The 26,216-nt window shown below is 38.8% G+C and overlaps 3 protein-coding genes across 3 annotated transcripts; all 3 read left to right on the top strand.

Moving 5' to 3' along the window:
• Positions 1–293: 293 nt before the first annotated feature.
• On the top strand, positions 294–21,952 carry LOC130415722 (zinc finger protein 91-like). Its single transcript, XM_056741599.1, is given in 6 exon segments — positions 294–343; positions 2,748–2,933; positions 3,124–4,645; positions 8,263–8,324; positions 14,552–14,979; positions 14,982–21,952. Coding segments are annotated over 5 exon segments (3,003 nt in total). The 5' UTR covers positions 294–343; positions 2,748–2,848; the 3' UTR covers positions 15,888–21,952.
• Positions 18,036–19,070, top strand: LOC130415713 (putative nuclease HARBI1). The gene has a single exon (XM_056741587.1). The coding sequence runs from the start codon at positions 18,036–18,038 to the stop codon at positions 19,068–19,070; it is 1,035 nt and encodes a 344-aa protein (XP_056597565.1).
• Positions 21,953–22,354: 402 nt separating the features above from the next.
• Positions 22,355–26,180, top strand: LOC130415703 (zinc finger BED domain-containing protein 6-like). Its single transcript, XM_056741576.1, has 2 exons — positions 22,355–25,149; positions 25,472–26,180. The coding sequence occupies exons 1-2, from the start codon at positions 24,479–24,481 to the stop codon at positions 25,866–25,868; spliced, it is 1,068 nt and encodes a 355-aa protein (XP_056597554.1). The 5' UTR covers positions 22,355–24,478; the 3' UTR covers positions 25,869–26,180.
• Positions 26,181–26,216: the final 36 nt, after the last annotated feature.

The raw sequence follows: 26,216 nt of genomic DNA, 5'->3' as shown, positions 1-26,216 counted from the left end.
AAAGTGCTTAACAACACCCTTCAGTTTACATATATTCCTAGCACTAGCTCTACTCTCAAACTTTCTTACATTAACCAGAGACATTGTACAAATTAACTACATTTTTACTACAGTAATTTCTTGACAATCACATCAGACTAATTAAAGTGATATTTTATCAGAAAATCTGATGACATTGTACAGTTGAAAGCAGATGGGAATTATAAAGTCAATTTTCTTCACACTCCGTTACAGTAGGGGGCGCTAAACACCTCTCAAGTTGGTTCCCATTCCGCAATAAAAGTAAAAGAGGAAGAATCCCTGAGAGAACGGGAGAAGAAATCTTTAACTGCTGCTGGTCTTGGTAAGTATGTATTTGAAAACGTATCTTAAACATGTATGAGATGACAGGATGTAAAAGAGAAGAACATTATTTCGCTTTTGATTGATTATCTGCGTGACGTCAGAGTGAGCGCGTCGTGAAAAGTAGTGATAGCGAAGCATTCAACAAAACTGTATCAAAAAAGTTTTTAAAATCAGGGCTCGACTAGGACCTCTGCTGTGAAGGAATGAATGACTTTAACATTAGTTTTTATAATAAAAGAAAAATCGATCATTTTGACCTAAATAATATATTTTTGGCAATTACTACAAATGTTGTCGTGCTTCTACATAACACTATGTTTTGATCCAGGGCTACGTGTTTTTGTTCCAGCGATGTACCAAATAACGTTCCATTGACGTAACTAGGACGTTGCTGGGACGTGATGATTACTTCCTAAAGACAAACCTGTGAGTTGCGTGTCCAGGATTTTATACTCGGGTTCTGCAAAGGGGACAAGAGCATAATGAGGGGTTCGCAGTTGCATTGTCGGTATTAGGAATATTATAGATTGCTCGTTATAAATCCCTTTATTCAGGTTCAGATCATTTTTCTGATCAGCAAAATGGGTAATCTTTTCATTTCGCTTATAACTACATAAAAAATCCAGAGGCTGTAGGCAATGATTATGATGAAGACTTATTTTAAATAATAGTTAAGGAATAAATAGTGTTCACAAAGTATTTAAGGAAAAGGGGAATTCTCTCCTGTACCTGTTGTTTCAAAGCAGTTTAACCATAGTCACAAAATAGTGCCTTAAAGGGGTCAAATGGCGTGATTACGTGTTTTTCTGTGTCTTTGTTGTATTATAAGTTGCCCATGCATGTATTAAATGCGTAAAATTGCAAAAATGAAAGTGTCGGAACAAAAGATGCATTCTATCTAAAAGAGAATGCTCACCCAGACCTGCCTGAAACGCCTCGTGTAACCACACCCCCACAAATCTACGGCAGTTCGTGGTCTGGTTTGACTCACGGCCGGGCCACACGTACTACGTGTGCAGTGCGTATCCAGTCCGTATTTTTTTACGTACCCATGTTAACGGATTAGATCATTGACACAGCATGTGTGTGCGGTGCGGTCCTTGCTTTGCAGATACGGTGCAATCGTCATTGCAAAGTGCAGTAACTACACAGGCACTGTACGCACAGTAGTGTGTGGAAAGTGTCTGGTGCGAATGGTGCAGAGTCCATATTTCTGGATGTAGGTGTTTGTGTGGGGGTCAGAGAGGGGCGGGGTTATTGGAGTTCAGGGCTCGCACAGCCTGGGGAAAACGATGTTGAGCAGTCTGGCGGAGCGGGCTCTGATGCTCCTGAACTGTCTTCCTGATGGAAGGAGCTGGAAGAGACTGTGGGAGAGGTGTGTGTCCTTCAAAATACTGTTGGTTTTCCAGGAGCATCGTGCATGGAAAATGTCTAGGATGGAGGGGAGAGGGGCACCGATGATCCTTGTAGCTGTGGTCACTGTTTGCTGTAGGGTCTTGCGGGCTGCTGCACTATAGTTCCCATACCAAACAGTGATGCAGCTGGTCAGCGCGGTCCTCAAAGTTACCCTGTAGAAGGTTAGGATGTGTGGAGGGGACTTGCTCTTTTTCAGCCGGCGAAGAAAGTGTAGGCGCCGTTGTGCCTTATTAGAGAGTGACATGGTGTTGGTGGTCCAGGTGAGATCCTCTGTGATGTGCACCCCCAGGAATTTTGTGCTGCTGGCTTTCTTCACAGTCTAGCTGTGGAGGGTCAGTGGGGATGGTCAACAGAGTTTCTCCTGAAGTACATCACAACCTTCTTAGTCTTCTTCACATTGAGTTGCAGGTTGTTAGTGCCACAACCACTTGTCGTGGGTACAGAGCAGTCTACTGTCGAATCACTCTCGCGGTACTATGATGTCATGCGCCGATTGGTCTGCTTGGTGACGCAGGAGGTCACACGACATATCTAAGCACGTAAAACAATGGAGAGAAGCCATGAATTTTACAGTGGTCTCTTCACGTAATCATCAACGCTAAGTGCCATAAGTGGTATGCTATCACACGTTTTGTGATATGGCATTTTCTGTTTGCTCAGAAGCATTTTGTAAACTGCAGTTCTAAAGCTGTAATAAGGAATAAAGAAATAAAGAAACTTAAAATGTTTAACATCTTTTCATATCGTGTGTTTTTGCATCAAATTATAGAGCGTAGTATCGATTGCAGTATTAATAAGTACCGATATCAGTATCAACATTGATAAAATCTTAACGATACCCATCCCTAGCCCTACTGCCCAACTTATCGTCAAAATCCAATATCAGTTGACCTCTATCTATAATCAAACCGTATTTTCACATTTTTTATTATTTACTTGAAAGTGATCATGTGAGCATTTACAAAAGTTCTCATTGATTTTGGCAGATCTGTTCCTACAAATTCTTCTGCAATAGAAGAGGCTGCTTCATCCAAAAGTAGGACTTACACAAGGTGTAAATGCAACTTCTGTGTGCATGTTGTGAAAAATGGAGATTGTTAAAGATGAGGTTGAAGAGATGAGTAATTTAGATCCATTCAGAGTGAAATATGAAGATACGGAGGAACGAACAGGTTGGTGTCCATAAACGATTAATGAAGAAACATAAATGTAAAATTTACAGATTTATTGGATGTTGTTAAGAATAGAAAAATGTATCTACATATAGCATTTATCTACAATTTTATTATTTAATGGTCAGAAAATGACCTTTATAGATCAGGAAGTATCACGAAAACATAACTTTTTATTGTTTTGTTTTAGATCTGCTGGAAATAAACAATGAAAGTGATGAAGTGAATGGACTGGAGGAGACACATCAGTATCAGAAACCTCATCAGTTCAAAAAGAAAGAAATATCTTCTGATTGCTCGGAGATGGAAAATACTTGTTCAAACACAAGGCAAAGAACAAGAAGAAGAAAATCTTTCACTTGCCCTCATTGTGAAGAGGGCTTTGCTTTGAAAACAGACTTTGAGCTGCACATGAGCGGCCACACTGGAGAAAAGATGTTCACCTGCCCTCAGTGTGGAAAACAGTTCTCGTACAGAGAACAGTTTCGAAACCACATAAGAACTCACACTAAAGAGCGTCTACACTCATGTCTTCAGTGTGAAAAGAGTTTTAGAGAGAGTAGTATGCTTAGTAACCACATGAGAATTCACACCGGAGAGCGACCATACACGTGTATTCAGTGTGGAAAGAGTTTTACAAAGAATAGCACGCTCAATGAACACATGAGAATTCACACTGACGAGCGCCCGTACACGTGTGTTCAGTGTGAAAAGAGTTTCAGACAGAGTAGTGCGCTTAATAAACACACGAGAATTCACACTGGAGAGCGCCCATACACATGTGTTCAGTGTGGAAAGAGTTTTAGAGAGAATAGTATGCTTAGTAACCATATGAGAACTCACTCTGAAGAGCGCCCGTACCCATGTCCTCAGTGTGGAAAGAGTTTTAGAGACAATAGTACGCTTAATAACCACATGCAAACTCACTCTGAAGATCGCCTGTACCCGTGTCCTCAGTGTTTGAAAAGATTTAGACAGAGAAGTGCCCTTAATGCCCATTTGAAAATTCACACTGGAGAGCGCCCCTACACATGTGTTCAGTGTGGGAAGAGTTTTAGAGAGAGTGGTACGCTTAATAACCACATGAGAACTCACTCTGAAGATCGCCTGTACCCTTGTCCTCAGTGTTTGAAAAGATTTAGACAGAGAAGTGCCCTTAATGCCCATTTGAAAATCCACTCTGGAGAGCGCCCATACACATGTGTTCAGTGTGGAAAGAGTTTTAGAGAGAATGGTGCACTAAATGACCATATGAAAATTCACACTGGAGAGCGCCCATACCCGTGTCCTCAGTGTGTGAAAAGTTTTAGACAGAGAAGTGCACTTAATGCACATTTGAAAATTCACACTGGAGAGCTCCCATACACGTGTGTTCAGTGTGGAAAGAGTTTTAGAGAGAATAGTGCGCTTAATATCCACATGAGAATTCACACTGGAGAGCGCCCATACACATGTGTTCAGTGTGGAAAGAGTTTTAGACAGAATGGTGCGCTTAGTGAACACATGAGAATTCACACTGGAGAGCGCCCATACACATGTGTTCAGTGTGGAAAGAGTTTTAGACGGAATTGTAAGCTTAACGCCCACATGAGAATTCACACTGGAGAGCGACCGCATGTATGTGCTCAATGTGGAAAGAGTTTTACACAGACAACAAGTCTAAAGACCCACATGAGAACTCACTCTAGAGAGACTTCTAACACAACTTCGGTGTAGGAAGATTGGACAATTAATGGCCGCTGGCTGAACGTCTGATGCATACGTCAAGCTCAACTTGAAACACTTCAGCAGTTTCAAAGTTGATTGTTCGAATTACAGGATTTTGGTAGACGTGTGTCATGTTCTTAAATGATCAGCCTGGAATTTTGTATTCTGTCATCTTGTACTGATCACTAATTTCAATTAAATCAATAATTTAACCCGTTTTGTAAGTTATGTTTGTTTACAGTTAAATTTCGCAGTTTACACGAATACGATAATGTTGTCGTAATCCAAACACTTTGGGATCCATTTTCAAAAATCTGCTTTTGTAGTCCCCCAAAAACAGTTGTTGTGTAAACAAACTGCCAAAACTCATTAAAAGTTTTTTAGACTTTCAGTGTTATGTATCGAGGAAAGAAACTCTTAGAAGAGTAGGTTAGATTAGAAGCCATAGATCAGTCAGATTCGATAACAACGTTCAGTGCATCTACATGCAGATATCATGGCAATTTATTTCTTTTCTATTATTGTGGTCACTTGATGTAAATAATAAATTTGGTTTGTGAAGTTAACAGGCTTTAATGTGGCATTTTGTGACAGATCTTATTATGCAAGAGATCTTTAAACAGTATAAGACTAAAATAACAAATACACAAAAACATGTAGACAGAAACCTGATGGCTGTAATTGAAGTGTCTAGGATGTCTGAGTCTCCGTTGGCAGGTTGATGACTATTGCTCAGAAGAGGATCCTGTTTGAAGTCAGTCTCTTCTGACTTTATATGTTTTTCATATTCTACGTTAGCAGTCAATCCACTGCTTTTTCTAACTGAATCAGTCCTCATACTCTATGTTAGCAAATATTGTTAAAGCGAATAAATACGCCAGAATGCATCAATTACATTTTCTCATGGGGAGGATGCCACCAACCCCACACCCTGCCCCCTCACCAACAGAGATTTATATTGTACACGTGTCACATTTTTCACCGCTACTGATTTGAAGGTCTGGAGAATGGTAATTTTTCTGTGATGAGTGTGGTAAAACATATTGTGTTGTCTACTGACACAAACACAACATTGTCAAGAGTTGTCAGAGGAAGCAAAGACCTTACATTCAACACTCAGAGTAACATATGAAAATAATTAATAAACTACTATAATGTAGCTAGCTTGCCTAAAAAATCGATGGCCTTTGTCTGGTGTATATGAATTAAACTTTAAACCATTTAGGTGAGATATAAACAGATCGTATATAACAGATGGATAGACAATAAATGACACAAAAAAAACTATTGTACTAGAAAAAAACAGGGAAATAAGCTAAAGACAATACAAGTTTTGACAATAAATGTGTCCTATAGTGTGAAAGCCACTATTTAGAAAAAACAAGAACTATAGTTTAATTCTTGTTATTTTATATTCTAAAACAAGTATATTATAAACGCATATGGTGCCTAACAACGCCATTCAGCTGAGATTTATTCACCCTAAAGCACTAACGTTAGCCTCTCCTACCTTATTGCATACATCATTAGATAGTATATTGGATTTTTGGGTAAAAGGTGTAATAACACATGTAATCAATAAGTATCACAAACATATAATCAATTATAGAATGCGTTTAATAGATCATTAATACAAAAACATTTAATCAATTGTATGGTAGATTTATGGTTAATGTCACACACACAAAATATTTTTTTATATTCTAGGAAGCGCTTGCCACGATTAAATTCATATAAACAACCAATGAGATATGATCGTGGCGAAATGTAAAGAGGATGGACATTTTAGCAGAAAATATGATCACATTGTATATTTAAAAAATTCTCTTTACACTCCGTTACAGTGGGGGCGCTATGCACCTCTACAGTTGTTTCGCGATCCGGCATACAACCCAAGAAGAAGAATCCTGAGGAAACCAGCAGGAGGAACGTTTGAATGCTGTTGGTAAGTACCTTCATTTTTAATATATATATGTGAACTAAATCATTTCGCTTTTGGTTGACTAGCGGTTGGGTGACGTTAATGTGAGCGCGTCGTGAAGAGCAGAGATAGCGAAGTAAAGTGAACCAGCGAGTCTGCTTGAACTAGTCTTAGAAGTTAGTCATCATTTCTTCAAGACTGCTCATAACTTCTTTAAATCAGTTACATAAAAAGTTAGATTGGGCTAATCGAAATATGAAAAGAGAGACTGATGAGTTCTAACTAACGTAATTGTTAGTCAGTGAGGCTAGTTGTTAAGACGCAGTCCTACCTTAGCAGCTAATGTTATGCAGCCGGGCCAATACTTCTGTAACGGGTTTACCGTAGGACTGTAGCAACGTGTCGATGACGTCGACGTCATATTTTTGCGTCGATGCTTCGCAGCAGCTCGAAACACACCTGGGAGACCAAAACATGGGTATGGAAATACTTCAAATTTAGTCCCAAGCGTAAAGGTGTCGTTATTTGCGCTCTTTGCCAAATGGAGTTGGCAAACAACGCCAGCACAACAGCAATGTTGGAGCATCTGAAGCGGAGGCACCCGACTGTCACTCGTGAAGGAGACTATAACAAGTACGTTCTAACGTTGGCTAAATTAATTACTTGTTTGTGTAGTGTAGCTTGAGGTCTGCGCAGTTCGCTGGTGCTAGCTAACTATCCTAGCTCTCCATGCAGTTTGTTTGTGATAGGTAGCTACTGGCCCCTAGACTGCTGTGTTTAGCTACCGTTAGTTATCATCTAATGTTTGCTTGAATGGAAGCTAGTTTACTGCTTTAGAACAACGCTATCTATAGTAGCTGACGTTAGCTAACTTGAACGTTAGCTACTAACCTAGCACGAACAAACTGCACAGAGAGCTTAGATACGTTCGTTACTTGGTTAGCCTAGCACCACCAAAGTGCACAGCTGCTAGATAGCCACGTAAGCATTCAAATAAACGAATCATAGCATAGCACTACAATGAGGTTAAGATTAGATTTAAAATACCCCACAATCATAGCTGTTGTTCTTATATGCAAAAATAGGATTTTTTTTATTCTGTTTAACACTCAGGAATGTCTATAATGTGCAGTGCACAGTGTTTTTATTGCACTGCAACTTTAGAATTTTTTGAACAAGAGAGTTATGTTGGTACTGTAAGAGTAAACAGGCTAGTCTTTCATTTTGTATAACAGTAAAATAATTGTATTAATTTTTATTTTGTGTAAAGCAGAATACTTTTTGCTCTGCAAACGGTGGTCTAAAAAAGTTAATTGTTACGATTTTTTTTGCCATTTATTTGAGAGACATTATGGTTTTTATTAATCGAGCAACAGAAAAATAAGCTTTAGATTAATTGCCAAATAAGATGTTAGATTAGTCGACTAATCGATAAAATAATCGCTAGATTAATCGTCTAATAAATAATCGTTTACCCCCAGCCCTAGTTTACCGGATAAATAAAATAACTTTTATCTTTTTATTGTCTAAAAATACTACAGAAAAAGCAATTTCAACAGTAAAAAAGCAACACCCGTCAAACATGATCATTATAAATAAATTGTATTATCATACAAATACTTGAGGTCTGAGTAACAGTGATAAAAAAGATGTCTATAGGCATTTCCTAGATTCTAGAAGTGTGATGGTCTTATTCTGCAGTGCGTATTTGGAGTTTTCGCAGGAGAGCGCCCTCTGGCTTTTGGATGCAGCAGGATTTTCCCGTACTTCACTCAAAAGCTGTGCATAAATCACGTGATATTTATTGTCCGTTTATCGTGACAGCCCTAACATATATTAACATAAATGCATAAACATGCTGTTAAAGAACGCAAAATATTTAGCAGTCAGTGCCTGGTTGTGGAAGAATAGAGTTGCTGCATAACCTTCCTTCGGATTTCGACATTAGTAATGCGTGTTTAAAGTTTATTTTTAAAGAAGTTCCAGCTCACGTGGATATATCACTTTGAGCGTTTGTTCGATTAACTTCTCCACGGATTCCTTCTTGAACAAGTCACAGGTCGACGCTGGATTTAGGGAGACACAAAAATTAAAGAGTAGGTAACATATGTTTTTTTAGGCCCTGCTTTGGGTAATGGAGTGTACAACAACAAGTTTGTCTACATACAATGTGTAAAAACACTTTAATCTCGTAATTATATGCAGTTATTCGTACCTTACTTCTTGACTGACTCTCAAATGATTCGTTCCGCGATTCACCCGTCTAGGCCCCTCCTACCCGGTAACCTTGTGTCATGTGATTGGTCAGATGGTGTAGTCTGTTGTGATTGGTCAAACGCGTTCATCATTTGTCGCAAATGGAATGCCTACCATCATTACAGGATTACGGTTTACATGTGGTTGGATGTCTTTATATATATGTGTACATAGAGATGGCGGCGATTTAACCAATATGATCCCGAGTCTGACGAGGAAGAAGACGCTAATCCACAACAAACTCCACCATGACTGGAGCAGGATGACTCATAAAAACTCAGTGTGACAACATGCATGTTGTGTTTTGCTTATCAATGAAGTAAATTATTATTTTTCTTAAAATACGTTAGTAATACTATTATTTCGTCTAAGTGTGCGTTGTCATGGTACATAGAGCATTAAAGAAAGTCGACGTTATGAAAAATGATTCTAGTTTCACCCAAATATATCTATGTAGGTGCACGTGCCGCAAATGCGTCAAACTGCAAAGCGAGGATGAAAATATTTTCTACCAGGAAGTGCAACAGGTTGTTTACACATTATTATGAATAAATTTATGTTATGAAAAATATTTTCTATCGTTTGTTGCCATAACAACAAAATTATTTCATAAAACATTATATTAATTTCATAAACGGTTAAAGTATTTAGAGAATTAATTCATCCTTCTGCAGATCCCAGTAAGAAAAAGAACATTTAGAATTCTCTTGTAACAATATTATACATGGACTAGTTGACACGGCATACAGTGTACCGTGTTCGTATCTTCAGATGTTATTACAATACAGATAGTACTCGACTTAGTTCTTGAAACAAATACTTTGAGAATTCAAGGATTGAACAATTAAATCAGCCGAGTAGATAGCAAGATAAACAAACTGTAACACACCAGAAATAACGCTACATGCTAATGTTAGCGTTATATGCATTAGCTAAACACAGACATAAGGTACGAAAATATTTCTTGAAGTTCAGACAAATATCAAGTCACACTTACAGGTTGGGACTCGTGGAGCTAAAAGGTCCAAATAGAGTTGGTATTGCCCCTCTCTCGAGGATAGTCGTTTCACATATCCTGCAGTGAACGCGCCAAGATTATCAAAGCAATTATCTGTGAAATGACGTGCGCACAGTTAAACTCTGGGGTTATACTCCTTCGGTATTCTTTGAAAAATGAATTGATACCATTTTTCCCTCAGACGTTGTTGCTTAGGTAGTTGAAATAAGACGGACTTAGTTTCACACCGTAGAACACAGACTCTAGACATGATACACATGCATCACGAAAGTGCGACAGTGTTTGGGGGAGGAGACAACACGTTTATGTATAGTGACGTAGATATACATCCACGGCTCGTTTGTGTGATTCAGAGTCGACTCTCATTTTTACAAGCAAATAACTTCGTTATTTATTCACCCTCGGACTTACAACTTGGCAGACAGCTTACTTTCAAACACGGCAACATAACAGACTGCATGAAACGTCATTTTCATGATGTCATGTTACGTACGCTTTAAAAAGCAGTTCTGTGCCGTCAATATTGGATCCAATAGGAATGGTGCAACAATCTTATGTGTGTACAACATATTTTTACTATGCGTCCAGGGCTCTAGAGTGCGACTAATTTGGTCGCACATGCGACCTTATTTTTCAATGGTGCGACTTAAAATTATCAGAGGTCGCACCGGTGCGACCAGCCGTTCGAGGGGAAAAAAGTATCCGCAACTCTGAAAGTCTTCCTGTGATTCAACAACAGACACACATTAGACCCATATCGTGGTCTAAACCAATCAATGATAGTGAAGGGCGGACCCCCCTCTGATTGGCTGTGGTCCAGATATTCCTGCACGTGAGTGTACCAGAGGTCGCGTTAACTAAAAATTCTCTGTCATTGAAGGATTTTTCACCCGTGACGGAAAATCTGATGGCCGCCCGTCATTTTGGCGGATTACAATGAGGGCAATTTGTAAATCCCCGTTTCCCTTAAGAGTGATATGCTCGAAAAGCGACCTGCGTGTTTTCACCTGTTACTGTTACTGACTAGACATATGCGTTGGATGTCGCGCTGGGACGCGGGAAAAACAGTTGACCTATCAAAGTTAACCAAATAACACGAAGAATGAAGGAGTATTAATGCACATTTCCCGCCAGTACTGTGTAAACTATGTCACGCAAAGTTTTTTTATACAATGTTTTCGTGGGTTGACAGAGCTCACAGTCTGCAGCACCAGGAGTTATCACCGCTCCGCTCCTCACGCGAGCCGGACCGCGATCGCAAAACAAACAAGAGATGATCACAAGTCCAGATAAACACACGATAAACAACGTAAAACTTGCTTCACTGCTTATTATTTGTTGTCCGTAATATTTGCTAATTTCCTTGTGTAGTGATAATGGCAGAGCTCTCGTTCTTAAAGTGTGCTGCACCATTTTCATTACTTTCGTTTTATTCAAACGGTTTTGTACAGTATTTTTATAGACTTCAACACTAGGCTTTTTTAAAATAAATTGTTAATAGAGTAAGTCTCTCACCACTGGAAAGTGACTTTTACTTGTGATACTGGACTGTTGTGCTTTTAATTTCATCATTGAACTTTAAACACGATTTACTCCAAATTCCGTTCCTAAAAATCATAGCGCTTCAGTCGACATCAGCCATAACTTTTGTTACATACACCAGATATGAGCAAAATAAAAAGTATTTTGGATAGAGCTTGAATATGTTATCAAAAACTGTATTGGGCTTTATTGGGCATTTGGTTGTATCACAATACAACAAATTCCGAGACGCCAGTACAGCGTGATGACGTCACGAAGATACAAATTAGCACCTAACGTCACCTTGAACCATAATGACGGGTAATAACAGATTATGACAGAGTTTTTACGAGCCTCTCAGTCAAAATGACGGACAAAAAAAACTCTAGCGCAACCTCTGGTGTGTACGTTTGAAAATGCGTGTGTTGCAGTGAGACAGAGAGGTGAGGAGACTAATGCTGTTAGTTAAACAGAGTGAATGTAGGAGGGGATGATGAGAGAAGATGAAAAGAACAATTCACAAATTTTTCGTAAATAATGTTAATTTAAGGCCTGATCCGTCCAAAAATCATAAGCAATGCTCCGACACGGAGCCTCAAGTCCTGGTCCATTTATCTTGAGATCTTTCTAGCACTTCATTGAAGCACTTTAAGCACAAACACTTTTTCAGTAAGTTTCCTTTCTTGTAAATTTGTGCTTCAAATAAAGAACTTAATGTTGAACAGTTTGTAAGATAAACATTTACAAGTAAATTTTGCCCATATGGACATTAAACAAAAGTGAACTGGTCAAAGCAGGTAAATGTTAAATGCGATGCGGTCTAAAATTTGGGTGCACCTAACTTTTGTGCTGGTGCACCCAAGAAAAAAGTAATGCGCACCAGTGCAACCAGTACAAAAAGTTAGTCTAGAGCCCTGGCGTCACTATTGCTTTGTTAAAGATAGCTTGATATGCCCACAGAATTAAGTTAGTATTACCTGTGGACCACAAGTCATTTGTAATAAATGCAGAGGTTGTCTGTGATCTTAATCTTGTGCGAATCGGCATCTCTGTATCCTATACAATTTTTCAAGGTTTTATCCACAGTTTGAGAATATTGGGGCTGCTTTGAAGTGTTTTGATATTTTTTCGGGTGCTGGGTAATATCCATAAATTACCGGGAGTTTTCCATTTGTTTATTTATCATGGAAACTCAAAGATCCGTGATCGCAGTGATCTTTTGTCCCGTTTGCAATCACGGGTCTGAAATGCTGACAAGTATGGTCATATATCATAAAACGTCATTCAACTATAGGCAAGACAAACTATACGCAAAGCCTTGCCATTACATCCGGGAAATAAGTCGGTCAATTTGAGTAAAATCGTCCCGTGCGAATGAGTCACATGAAATACAGGTGTGGGGAGATTATTTATAAATGACACAAGGTCCCCAGATAATGCTAATCTCTTGCGAATGGTGCTTATTTGTAATCTAACATTATGTCTCCAACCAAATTCACAAAAGGCTCCAACTAAGTTTACAATGCAAACTGCTATCCAATCAAAGAAGTGGGCGTTTACTTCCAAGTCTTCAATGCGGCGTGTCATTAAAACTGAGCGTTTGTAGAGCTGGCCTTAAAACCTGGGTGGAAAACGGCCTATTACTTATTGATGTTGATGTTTTTGAATGTAAAAACTACACGAACGTCATAAGTAAAAGACAATAAACAAGCCCAGTGTATGAGCCTTTAATATTTTTAGAAAAATTATTTCTCCATTTCTGAATTTATTTTTGGTTTCTTACATTTCTTAATGGATTTATTTTTTTATTAAGTTATGGGCTTCTGTACCATCAGGTCGATATTTTGGAGACAGCGTGGATGTATCCTTCGCTGTCTTCAATGTCCTGCAATTCTATACGACTATGTCCACAATAGGGCTGAAACGATTAGTCGACATTGTAAATCTTTTTATGAGAGAATGCAATAAGAACAGTAATGATAATAACAACAATAATCATATGATTAAAGTTATATTATTAAAGGTTTGATCGAGTTTAAAAGTCAAGCCTGTTTTGATTATTATAACACTATTAGGTATTACAAGAGAGGGTTAAGTGAGAGGAGTCTTGTGTCTTGACTTTATTTTAAAATATTTTCTTCTATCTCTTGCTCTTTTTCATTAACTCTTTCACCCACATGATTGATGATTTATCTCGTCATTAAAAAAAACGGTTCCCCGCCAAACGATTTATAACGGCAATCAGTGGTTATACTGTTGTACAGCAGGTGGCGCTGTTACACACCTTTCGGGAAAATACAGAATCCTAGAACCTAAGTTTATTTCTTATCTGTTTTTAATGATTGTTCGGAGTGTAATCTGTGCGGAATCTTTGACAAAAAAACAAATTGATTCAAAATTATATATTAATCAAAGTGATGCATTTTTGAAGAAACCTACCCACATCTAAGGAGTGATAAAAAAGATCAAATCAAGATTGAAGAATACGGTTTCCTTTGTTTAAAAGCAGAGACTGTGTTCTTTCATTGGACATATTGTTTGTCGATATATTATTTACAGAAAATGTAGTGTGAGCTATCAAAGTTTGGTTAAAATCTAAAAAAAACGCTGGCGTAGGCTGGCAACTTATTTTTTTTAAAGGCTGACGGGGAAAGAGTTAAACTGAACTGTTTTCATATAAATGCTGCTTAATGCTTCTGTCAAGAGATTTAATGCTTCTGTCAAGAGATTTGTTTACATTAAAAAAAAATTGCCTTTAATGTACCTGATTTATTTATTTGTATTTAAACGTTTCTAGAAAGAGAGTATTTGTGACATAATCAGCAAACTTAAAGACCAGTTGGTTCAAGTTCATTAAAGCAAATTAGCAAACTAGTTGCAAAAGCTGAATAATCATTAAAAACGTACTAATTAGTCATTGAAATAACAACCGATTAGTCGATTAATCGATCTAATAATCGTTAGATTAGTCGACTATCAAAATAATCGTTTGTTGCAGCCCTAGTCCACAATTGTTTTCATTAACGATTAATGAAGAAACTTTAATGTAAAATTTCCAGATTTATTGGATGTTGTTAAGAATAGAAAAATGTATCTACGTATAGCATTTACCTACAATTTTATGACTTAATGGTCAGAAAATGACGAATATCACGAAAACATAACTTCATTTAAACTTTTAAAACTTCATTTTAGATCTGCTGGAAATGAAAGAGGAAAGTGATGAACTGAATGGACTGGAGGAGACACATCAGTATCAGAAACCTTATCATTTCAAAATGGAAGAAATAACTTCGGATTGCTCGGAGATGAAAAATACTTCTTCACAAACAAGGCAAAGAACAAGAAGAAGAGAATCTTTCACTTGCCCTCATTGTGAAGAGGGTTTTGCTTTGAAAACCGACTTTGAGCTGCACATGAGCGGCCACACTGGAGAAAAGATGTTCACCTGCCCTCAGTGTGGAGAACATTACTTGTGCGGAGAACAACTTCGAGACCACATAAGAACTCGCATTGAAGAGCGCCCGTTCTCATGTCTTCAGTGTGGAAAGAGTTTTAAACAAAAGTGTACACTTAATACCCACATGATAATTCACACCGGAGAGCGGCCATACCCGTGTCCACATACCAGTGTGGAAAGAGTTTTAGAGAGAATAATACGCTTAATAAACACATGAGAATTCACACTGGAGAGCTCCCGTACACGTGTGTTCAGTGTGGAAAGAGTTTTAGAGAGAATAGTGCGCTTAATAAACACATGAGAATTCACACTGGAGAGCGCCCGTACACATGTGTTCAGTGTGGAAAGAGTTTTAGAGAGAATAGTACGCTTAATAAACACATGAGAATTCACACTGGAGAGCGCCCGTACACGTGTGTTCAGTGTGGAAAGAGTTTTAGAGAGAATAGTGCGCTTAATATCCACATGAGAATTCACACTGGAGAGCGCCCGTACACATGTGTTCAGTGTGGAAGTAGTTTTAGACAGAATGGTGCGCTCAATGAACACATGAGAATTCACACTGGAGAGCGCCCGTACACATGTGTTATGTGTGGAAAGAGTTTTAGACACAACGGTATGCTCAATGTACACATGAAAATTCACACTGTACACCGCCCGTACCCGTGTCCTCAGTGTGGAAAAAGTTTCAGACAGAGTAGTGTGCTTACTAAACACATGAAAATTCACACTGCAGACCACCCTTACCCATGTCCTCAGTGTGGAAAAAGTTTTAGAGAGAATGGTGCGCTCAATATCCACATGAGTATTCACACTGGAGAGCGCCCGTACACATGTGTTCAGTGTGGCCAGAGTTTTAGATTGAAAAGTACGCTTAATTTCCACATGAGAATTCACACTGGAGAGCGCCCGTACACATGTGTTCAGTGTGGAAAAAGTTTCAGACAGAGTAGTGTGCTTAATAAACACATGAAAATTCACACTGGAGAGCGGCCGTACACATGTGTTCAGTGTGGAAAGCGTTTTACAACGAATTATAACCTTAACGCCCACATGAAAATTCACTCTTGAGACAATTCTTACACACTCAAACGTTCAGCCTGGACAATTGTTTAGAGAGTTTTCCAAACCTGCAAGATGCCAAGAACCATCTGGTAAGAATGCGTTCATTGTTGAGGAATGGAGGATTTGAAATTCCAGAGTGGATAAGTAAGAAGCCAGATCTGAAAGTATGAACTCAACTCAACTTTATTTATATAGCGCTTTTTACAATTTTCATTGTTACAAAGCAGCTGTACATGAGACACATTGAATACAAGTATGAATTCTAAAGCAGCCCCCCCGGCCAGGCAGATAGTGCAAAATAATATGCAAACGGTGGTGAGGAACCCAAAACTCCCGTCGAGAAAAAAAAACCTCAGGGGAACCCAGGCCCAACCAGGGGATTCCAGTTCCCCTCTGGCAAAAGCTGCTGCCTCTGCACAAGCTCAACAGTGCTTGCACAACAAGGCTTAATAAAAATATAAAAATTAAGGATTTAAGATTGTCATTAACAATCTAATAGTATTTGAAATGTTGTAGGAAAAACAAAGTTGTCGCGTCCTTTATCCAGCTCTATCATCTCAGCTCTTGTCAGGTCACCGCTTCCCATTCTCAGCTCTGCCATCAGGTCTGGGCATGAACTGCATCCTGCGGTAACCTTGGAACAAAGAGACAAGACTGGCTGAGAGTAGAGTACTGTTCTGCACTCTTTGATGCAGCAAGTACATCATTTGTTGTTGGATGTGTTCCTGGTTCCGGTTGATCTAAATAATGCAGCCTAAATCCTCTGGGGCCAGTTGTTCAAAACATTTAATCTGGATCAAAATTATCCGCATTTGGAAATCCCCTTTTTCCTATCCAGGATCATGTAATCCATCTTACTTTTATGCCGGTTTTTCAAAGCAACATTGGACTGGATCACTCTGATCCAGATACACAGTTTTCAAGATTACCAAATCCGGATTACAGTGCTCTAAATGGGACAACATATCACAATGTGGGCTATGTAAAGAACAGGTAGAAGGAAGAGCCAACATAGGGTCACTGTAAGTGTTTATTTTGAGCCAAAACACAAAAATAACATAAACATCCACTTCCATTCATAATTTAACTTTAATTAAATTATATTAAATAATAATTATATTAAATAATTACTTTTATGACCCCTCATCTGAACCACAACAAATAAAAAACAAATATACATTAACAAATACATAGTGGATATTTTGAAAACATCTTTAAAAAATAAAATGGCTAAATATCCAATTGTTAACGAAATAAAGAATGTTCAGGGTTCTTCTTCATCTGAGGAGGAGAGACCAGCATTTCCAAGCCCTGCATTTAGGAGGCGGATCTGAAGTTTCGCTTTGGTTTGCTGCAGTTTGGTCAGCTTGATTTGTTCCTCTGCCAGGAGTATCTGTGCTTCTGCTCTTTCAGTTCCTCGTTTAAGAAGTGATTCATAGGCATCATCATTATTATTCGGCAAAGGATGCTTCAAGCCTCTTTTCTGAGCTCCTGTGACTGCTGGCTCTACCAGTGAGGATCCAGGTTGTTCTTCAATAATAGGGCTGAGATCCAGAATGAATGTTTCCTCTGCATTAGGAAGAACTGGCTCACTTTCCTCTACAATTGTAGGCTCACCATCCCCTACAACACCATGAATCCCATGCAGAGCTTTAGAGTTCTCACCTCCAATAATGTCCAGAACCACATCTGTGTATTCACCTTTCTTAAAGGGTTTGTTGCCTGTTTGGGTGTTTTTTGCCTCAGCAAGGTCCTTCGTTGCTCTGGCCCTCAGATTCTTCGATCTAAATTTCACTTGCTCCAAGGTCCTCTTCTGGCCAGACCCCATTGCATTTACATTCTGGGTGATTTCAACCCAAATGTCTTTCTTCCTTTTGTTAGTCACCATTCCACCTGCAACAGAGCTTCCTACTATTGAGGAATAATGGCACTTAACACCCTCCAGCAGTGCATGGGTTTCTGCAACAGTGAAATTAGGTCCTTTTGAGTCCATGGTTTCACCGCTTCTGTTGTAGTGAACATAGTATTTGTAGGCCTTGGGCATGATTGATTTAATTGAACACAAGCCACAGCACGTCAGACAATTGGTGTGTGGGTATTTGACAGCCATCTTATATTCAGCCTTTCTCAGAGGACTTAGAGAGAGACACTGACATGGCAGGTATTGTCCATCGCTACCACCGTGTTGGTGGAAGAGGATACCGTCAAAGGGTGTATGTTGAGCGTGCACAACCACTGGAGCACTACACCACTGAAGAACTGTATGCTCGCTTTCGCTTTGGGAATGCTGATATTAAGTACATTGCAGACCTTGTCAGGCCAAAACTTCAACGGAGAACCCGAAGGAGCCACAGTCTGTCTGTGGAAGAACAGGTCCTCATTGCTCTGCGCTTCTATGCATCTGGTACTTTCTACCAAGTTGTTGGTGACAATATAGGAGTGGACAAATCAACTGTGAGTGATGTAGTGAAAGCTGTGTCAATTGCATTGGCCAGCCTGGTCAATCAGTTTGTTTCACTTCCAAAGGATGTCCAGATTGCCCAGACCAAGCACAAGTTTTTTCTTTTGGGGAATAGGCCCAATACTATTGGGGTTATTGACTGCACTCATGTGCATATCCAAGCACCTCATGAGAGGGATTGGGAGTACATCAACAGAAAGGGGAGGCGCAGCATCAACATCCAACTTGTGGGCGATGCTGACCTCATCATCACAAACTGTGTCGTGAAGTGGCCTTGGTCTGTTCATGATGCACGCATCCTGATAGAGAGTGCTTTATACAGAGAGCTCCAAACCAACCGACCGGATGGCATAATATTAGGAGACAGTGCCTATCCACTCCTACCATGGCTGATGACTCCTTTTCTTGCAGCAACCACACCTGCGCAGGCACGCTTCAACACTGCTCATTGCAAAACAAGATGTGCAATTGAGCGTTTAAATGGAGTTCTGAAGAGACGCTTTGCATGCCTTAACTACTTGCGAGTGGAACCACAGGGAGCATGCAACATAATACTTGCGTGTATCGTCCTGCACAACATCGCTACCAGGCGCAATGTCCCTCTCTGTGATGATGTTTGTGATGCACCTGAGCCTGTTGAAGAACCAGACCAACCTCTGGTGGTCTGTCAGAATCAGGGACTGACTGGACGTATAGTAAGGGATGCAATTGTTAGACATTATTTTTGACAGGCTCATCTCTGATGATTGTTTCTTTGAAATTAATATACGGTGATGAATGACCGAAAAATGAATATATTATTTTTGTTTATTGAAATCTGTTTGGGGGATTATTTCATGGGGACACGATAATTTTTATTTTATTTTTACTTTACTATACTGAATAGCTTAATTGTTAGCCTATGTCTACTTTATCACTGTTACAACGGTTACACAAGTCAAGTGCAAAATATAAATAAAAGTATATACACTAAATGATACAAATGTATTATTTGACCAATTTTAAAGTTTTACTACATTTTCTTCCTGAAATCCACCTTGAAATCCTACCCCCTGTTGGGATCAGGATAATCCTGTATTTTTTTGGATCATAGTTATCCAAATCCCACTGACAAGTTTTGAACAACACAAACTGAAGGTTTGATCCAGATTAAAACTAGGATTGGATTCCCTGATCTAATCTGATTTCAGATTCCTTCTTTCCCTTTTGAACAATTCATTTTCAAGATTTGATCCAATCCGATAACCAAAATCCGATCAGTTTACCTTTGAACAACTGGCCCATCATGTTGACTGCGGCGCCGCGCGGACTAACGTCATGTTTGGTGCGCACACCCAGGCGAACTAGCGACTGCGTCGACCATAATCCAGCCTTTAGGCAGTTCATTGCCATACAAAGCAGCCATGGTTCTCCATACTAGTTCCAGTTTAGAATCAAATCATGTTTTTCTTTTGGATCTTTAAGATCCACGGTTTTTATTCTGAGAGTGCTGCTGTCCTTAGTGTGTCCTAAAATAGAAGTCGTCGTGACGTGACGGATGTTACGGAGTATATACCCGAAATATTAACTTATTTCACTATTCATCCTTCTTTTCAATTTTTACTCTTTTACTTTTTAATAATTTGTTCACAGACACATTATAATTTAGTTTTATATCTTATTTTTGTTGTTTTTGGAAAAGAGTTTTGTATCTGCATTGCGTTGTGACGTCATTTCTGGTAAACTCACGTTGCGTCATCAGATCGCTTTGAGCTGCTGATGAGAGGTAAGCAATTAGCGATGCTTTCTCAGCACATGTTGGTAAAAGTTTATAAAAGTTTGATTAATCCAACGGCATCTAGTAATATTGTTGTTCACAGTGTTATGGATATATAAGAAAGTGTTTTGTGAATGGTATGATTGTATTAATGGTTTTATTACCGAGTGCAGCGGTTTGATTATGTGTGTGTGCGTCAACAAAGCGGATTAAATAACAGATCTTAATCTGTTTAGGTGAAAAGTCACATGCGAATAATGCACTCATGCTGTGCTCTCTTTAATCCATCCAGGTTTGCTTAAATCTGTTCGGTTTCTTATTACATCCATTTTGTGTCGATTGTTCATCTTTCAGTTCATGATTGATTTAAAACTAGCTGCAGGGCCCGGTTTTTCAAAAGTAATCCACTAGGAATTTTGGATAACGGATTGGATCAAATCTTGAAAATGTGTTTTTCAAAAGAAAAAACGGATTACATAATCGGATCAGATCACGTAATCCATTCTTGGTTTTGGATCAAACCTTTAGTTTGGGTTTTTCAGAACTTTTTTGTAGGATTTGGATCACTTTGATCCAAAAAATCTGGATTAAATTGATCCCATCAGAAGGGTGGATTCAGTGTGGAATCAATGCCCAAAATGCAATAAAAACTTTACATTTTTTTAAGTAATTCTATATTTGGATCATGCAGTATCTTACAAGATTTCATATTTATTCATAAGGTTTTAATTTTATTTGTTCATCCGTCAGGCTACAGTGATTAGGTAGGCTTTAACGTATTCAGCCTTTCAGTGTAGGGCTACAGCAAAGTAGAAAGAGTTTGGCCTCATAAAATAATCCTCCAAACAACTGTCAAAATTGACCAAAAACAATACATTTTATTCTGTCACTAATTGATATATATATTCATCACAATCGAAATTATTTTTGTTTTTAGAATATGTATTAGTGATGCATGCAATGATTACAGAATAACCAAAAAAATGCAAAGAATGGCAATCACTGATTTTTGAAATCCAAATCCAAATCAGAAATAGTGTCTAACTATTTCGTCCCTTGTTGCACGTCCTGTTTGCTCATTCTGGCAGAATGCAGGAGGTTGGTTAGGGTCTCCAAGGGGCTCAGGGGCATCATTGTCAGCAGAGAGAGGGATATTGCGCTTAGTAGCAATGTTGTGCAGGACAATAATTATGTTGCATGCTTGCTTTCTGTGGTTCCACTCTCAGAACTCCATTTAAACGCTCAATTGCTCAATTGTTTGTGTTCAGATGAGCAGACTGCTGGAAGAGGATGGGGTGGGGTTTTTCTCTTGTTTTAGTTTTTTTTAAATGTGTGTGTTTTCATTTCAAATAAAAATAAATTTATATTGACCCCACACTGGCTATTCTACTTGTTGCTCTTTACATATCTATAGTTCTACATTGTGATTCCCTATCCTGTTTAAGCACTGGTTATCCAGCACTGGTTATCCAGATTTGGTGAACCCGAAAAGTTCCTATCCGGATCAGATTGATCCAATCCGATGTTGCTTTAAAAAACTGGCTCCAAAAGTAAGCTGGATAACGTGATCACGGATCGCAAAAAAAGGATTACTAAATCCGGATTAAACCTTTTGAAATACCGGGCCCAGGAGATTATTTTGTATGTCTAGATAAGTGTTTGAAATAATTCATTTTGTGCTTAATGCGCTTTGTAATGTGTTTTAGGCGTTTTGATTTGTCATTGTGATGTGTATTGAGGTCACTTTGAGCGAGCTGAGGAGAGGTGAAAAGTCACATTTACTCATATGCTGTACTCTCTTTAATCCATCCAGAGCCATCTAAAGGCCTCATAATAAAATCTCCATCAGCAACAGTTCCAGTTGTTCCTTTTATTCTGTTACACAACGCAGAGTCATAATAAGCAGCAAGAACCAGCCCGGTTACATACACACCACAGCGCTGTAAAAACAATCTGCATGGCGATGTTAATTCGCAAAGAAATATTACATGCCTGCGCACATAAACATACCTAGTTCTTTTATAGAAATATACTTTTGTCCTTCTATACGGTTGTTTTGATGTTAGATTTTGATTTATTATATTGCACTCTTGTAAGTATAAATAAAAACATGCACATATACCTTGTTTTAAGTCAATTGTGATTTTAACACCTTGGTGAGTATGTTTGTTTAAAGTTCGGTTTATGTTAATAATAATATATATCTGCTGATCGTAGTTGTGCATTAAATCTACTTTAACGCTGGAGAAATGTTAATAGAGATGTTTAGCCCCATCACAACATGGAGGCCGACATTCTTGTTTTGGGAACACTCATGACCAGAAGGTTGCCGGTTCGATCCTCAGGTCAGGCGGGTGACGATTGAGGTGTCCTTGAGCAAGGCACCTAACCCCTACTTGCTCCCCGGGCGCTGCAGCGATAGCTGCCCACTGCTCTGGGTGTATGTGTGTTCACCACTTGCTGTGCGTGTGTTCACTACTCTCTGGATGGGTTAAAAGCAGAGGTATATCTCGGATATGGGTCACCATAACTGACAAATTAGTCACTTTTCACTTTTTTTCACTTTCACGCATACAATTTTTGCTTTTTTTAGTCCCATAAAATGAAGTTGTTGTGTAAACAAACAGCTTTAAAGTTTTCAGTTTAAACGGTCTCGAGTAAACGGCATTTTAGATCAGAAGAGCAGTTAAGAAGTTATAGATCACCAATAGCATGGGCGTATATCCCGGGGGGGACGGAGGGGACATGTCCCCCTCTATCCGATTCATCAACGAGAACAACACAGAAACAACACAGAATTTAAGAGTGTTTGGGTACACAAACATGAACAAAGTTTTTTAGCGGAGATTGGGCACGACAGGGGAAAATAACAACCACTCAAGTGTCGATGTACGGTTACTGTGTCAAACAATGTTGCAGTATAAATCAGGATAACATTTTAAAAGTGTTTAAAAAGTGACTCAATGTCCACATGTAGTATCATGGGTAGTTCCTGTCTTCACAACAAAGACAAAAATATATATAAATGGAAAAAAGCTTTATTGTTCACAGTTCAGTTCAGTTATAATATGACTGCAAGTCTGCATGATAAACCTACAAACCTAATGCTTATGTCGCTTAGTGTCGTAGTAAGTACAATTTTGACTGTATTATTTGTGTCCCCTTCAAAAAATTCTCTTGAGAAATTTCACGTGTACTGTCCCCCCTACTGTTAAATAAGATTTACGCCCATGACCAATAGACGGCTTTTCTGTCAGTATACATTGTGACGTGTTATTGTGGGTGGATCTTAGCTTGAGGCAGGAAAATCCTTCTGAACAGATCACTAATGCTAGTTAGCACTTTTTTTCTGGCTTTTTGAGAATGACTCGAAAAAATTGTTCAAATTTAACATGTAATGTCACTGTCTAGGACCGCAATTGATTTTTAAAAAAGTTAACTTTAACGCAAGGAATCTGCACAAACTGTACACGCTCACTAAATTGATCAAGGGATGGACTGAAATGATTACATAGAGTTAAGTGACATTTACGCATTTGGCAGACGGTTTTATCCAAAGCAGCTTACATTGCATTATCCTATACATTTATACATAGGCATCTACAATCAGGGGCGATGAAGCTTCATGTGACATTTGTCATAAAACAATAGACCACTGTGGTAATACCACAAATGTGATAAAGCATCTCAAAGTAAAACACCCCAAAGAGCATGACGAAGTACAGCTGAGGCGAGCAGAGGAGGTAACAGAGACAAGACCCTCATCTTCTGGCTTTCTGAGTTATTTAGCAGAATCCTTTCAGAAAAGCAGACATTATCCAGGTACCAACCAAGTGCAAGTGGTGATAAGGTTATTTGAATACAAAAAGTCGAGTCACATTTATTTATATAATTTATACAACACATATTATTTCAGATATGAATATATTGCAGTAGCCTAATTCAAGGGGAGCAGAATATTACACTGCATATGAGTATTTAAGAAAGACTAGACATTTTAGTTTAAACTAGGATTTTTATAAAAACTTGTTTTGGCCTATACCTATTTCTGTTAGCCAGTATCTGGTGGATATTCTTAATTAAATAATTTATGTATTATTTATATAATTTAAAACTTGTTTATTAAATAAATTACGTTTAAGTATCAAGTAATAGCTGGGAGAAATTAAATATAAATTCTTACTGCCTGTAACATAGCTTTAAGAACTTATATTTATATATTTTATACTTCATAGATGACTGTCAGAGAGCATCGGCAATTACAAGAAGCATAGGAGAGATGATCGTGAGGGACCTCCAGCCAATCTCAGTGGTAGAAGACAGGATTTATTTGTCAAGACTCTTGATCCACGCTACCAAATCCCAAGCCGGAAAAAGCTGATGGGGGATACAATAAACAACATGTATGAAGACTGTAAAGCCAAAGTAATGGCAACATTACGAAATGTAAACCATGTGATACTCACGACGGATATGTGGACCTCAAGGTCCACAGAGGCATATCTTACTGTGTCGTGTCATTTTATTCACAATTGGCAAATGCAGGAATTTGTGTTAGAAACCGACAATTTGAGTGCTCAGCATACAGCTGACAATATTAGTGCAGAGCTGAAAAGAATAGCTGAAGAATGGGGCATAACTCAAAAGGTGCTTGCAGTTGTCACAGACAACGGTGCGAATATGGTTTCTGCAGATCACAAGGCTGGGTGGAAGCATTACCCATGTTTTGCCCATACATTAAACTTGTTGGTCAAAGATGCAATTAAAGGATCTCCTGAGATCTTTCACTTGCTGGAAAAATGCAGAAGTATTGTATCATTTTTCCACCACAGCACAAAAGCCACAGAGAAGCTTAAACATACCCAAAAGCAGCTGAAGGTGACAGAACATAAACTCATTATTTCAGTTGAAACCAGGTCGAATTCAGCTTTCTACATGTTGGAGAGGCTACATGAACAAATGGATCCAGTTACAACAGCCCTCTGTCTACTCGGGAAGAGTGACCTGTGCTCTCAAATGAAGAGCGGGCAGTTATTAACCTCACCATTGAGGTCTTGAAACCTTTTGAGGAGGCAACACGTGAAGTATCAGCAGAGAAGCACATTTCTATCTCAAAGGTCATTCCCCTATTATCACTGCTTCTTAGAGCAACTGCTGCGAGTGAGCGTCAAGGTTGCTCTTTTGCCACAGAACTAGCACAGCAATGTCAGAGAAGATTCCGTGGGGTTGAAACCATACACAGCCTCGCTGCCAGCACCTTTCTTGACATGAGGTTTAAGCACCTGACATTTCGTGACATAGATCAGGTAGAAACAGTGAAAAAGCGACTCCTATCTGAAATGCAGGATGTCTATTTGGCCACGTATGAGTCAGCTGCTCCCCACTAGAATCTACCTCAACATCTGTCCCAAGGTCTGTGTCAGTACCTACAGCAAGCTGTGCCTCATCAGTGACTCCTCCAATGACCCTAAGTACTGCATCAGCTACGTCTAAAGGAGGCATATGGGAGGATTTTGACGTCCGGGTTATATCAGCACAACAACAACAATCGGGAAGCAGTGACGCTATAGTTGAAATGTGTCGCTATGCTGAGGAGAAAGTAGTTCCCCGAAACGAAGACCCACTAGTTTGGTGGAGAAATCATGAGCAAACCTTCCCAACTCTCAGCAAACTAGCAAAAAAATATCTTGAGATCACTGCATCATCTGTTCCGTCTGAGAGAATTTTCTCAAAGGCAGGGGAGTTGATCAGTCAAAGAGAAACAGGCTAAAGGGGAAGAATGTGAATATTCTCTTGTTCCTTTACAAAAACTTATAAACCAGTTTTCATGGTTTACACAAGCTTGTATATCAGTATGCAATGAAGATTGCGACTTAAATGTAAGATTCAACCTGAAGTTCAGCTGATTTGACATTTAAATAATTTGAAGTGTTTGTAGCCTCTCAGACATCCCTGGTTTGATTTTCAGCGCATTCCAGACCATTGACTGTTATAAGTTATTTTATCATTTATTATTTGTTAGGTATGTTTTGTTTATTTTTTCAAAAGCAAGAGATTTTGATCGGTCAAAGAAAAACAGGATAAGGGGTTATTCCTTATGCTGGATAAGACTTGTTTA

Source organism: Triplophysa dalaica, chromosome 3, assembly GCF_015846415.1.
Source record: "Triplophysa dalaica isolate WHDGS20190420 chromosome 3, ASM1584641v1, whole genome shotgun sequence".
Lineage (NCBI taxonomy): Eukaryota > Metazoa > Chordata > Actinopteri > Cypriniformes > Nemacheilidae > Triplophysa > Triplophysa dalaica.
This window is presented reverse-complemented; position numbering and strand designations above follow the sequence as displayed.

Excerpts from the sequence above, each read along its gene's own strand:
- LOC130415713 (XM_056741587.1), top strand. The coding sequence starts at position 18,036 with ATGGCAGGTATTGTCCATCGCTACCACCGTGTTGGTGGAAGAGGATAC.
- LOC130415703 (XM_056741576.1), top strand. The coding sequence starts at position 24,479 with ATGGGGGATACAATAAACAACATGTATGAAGACTGTAAAGCCAAAGTA. Across the intron at positions 25,150-25,471 it reads TTATTAACCTCACCATTGAG|CTGCTCCCCACTAGAATCTA; the intron begins GTCTTGAAACCT and ends CGTATGAGTCAG.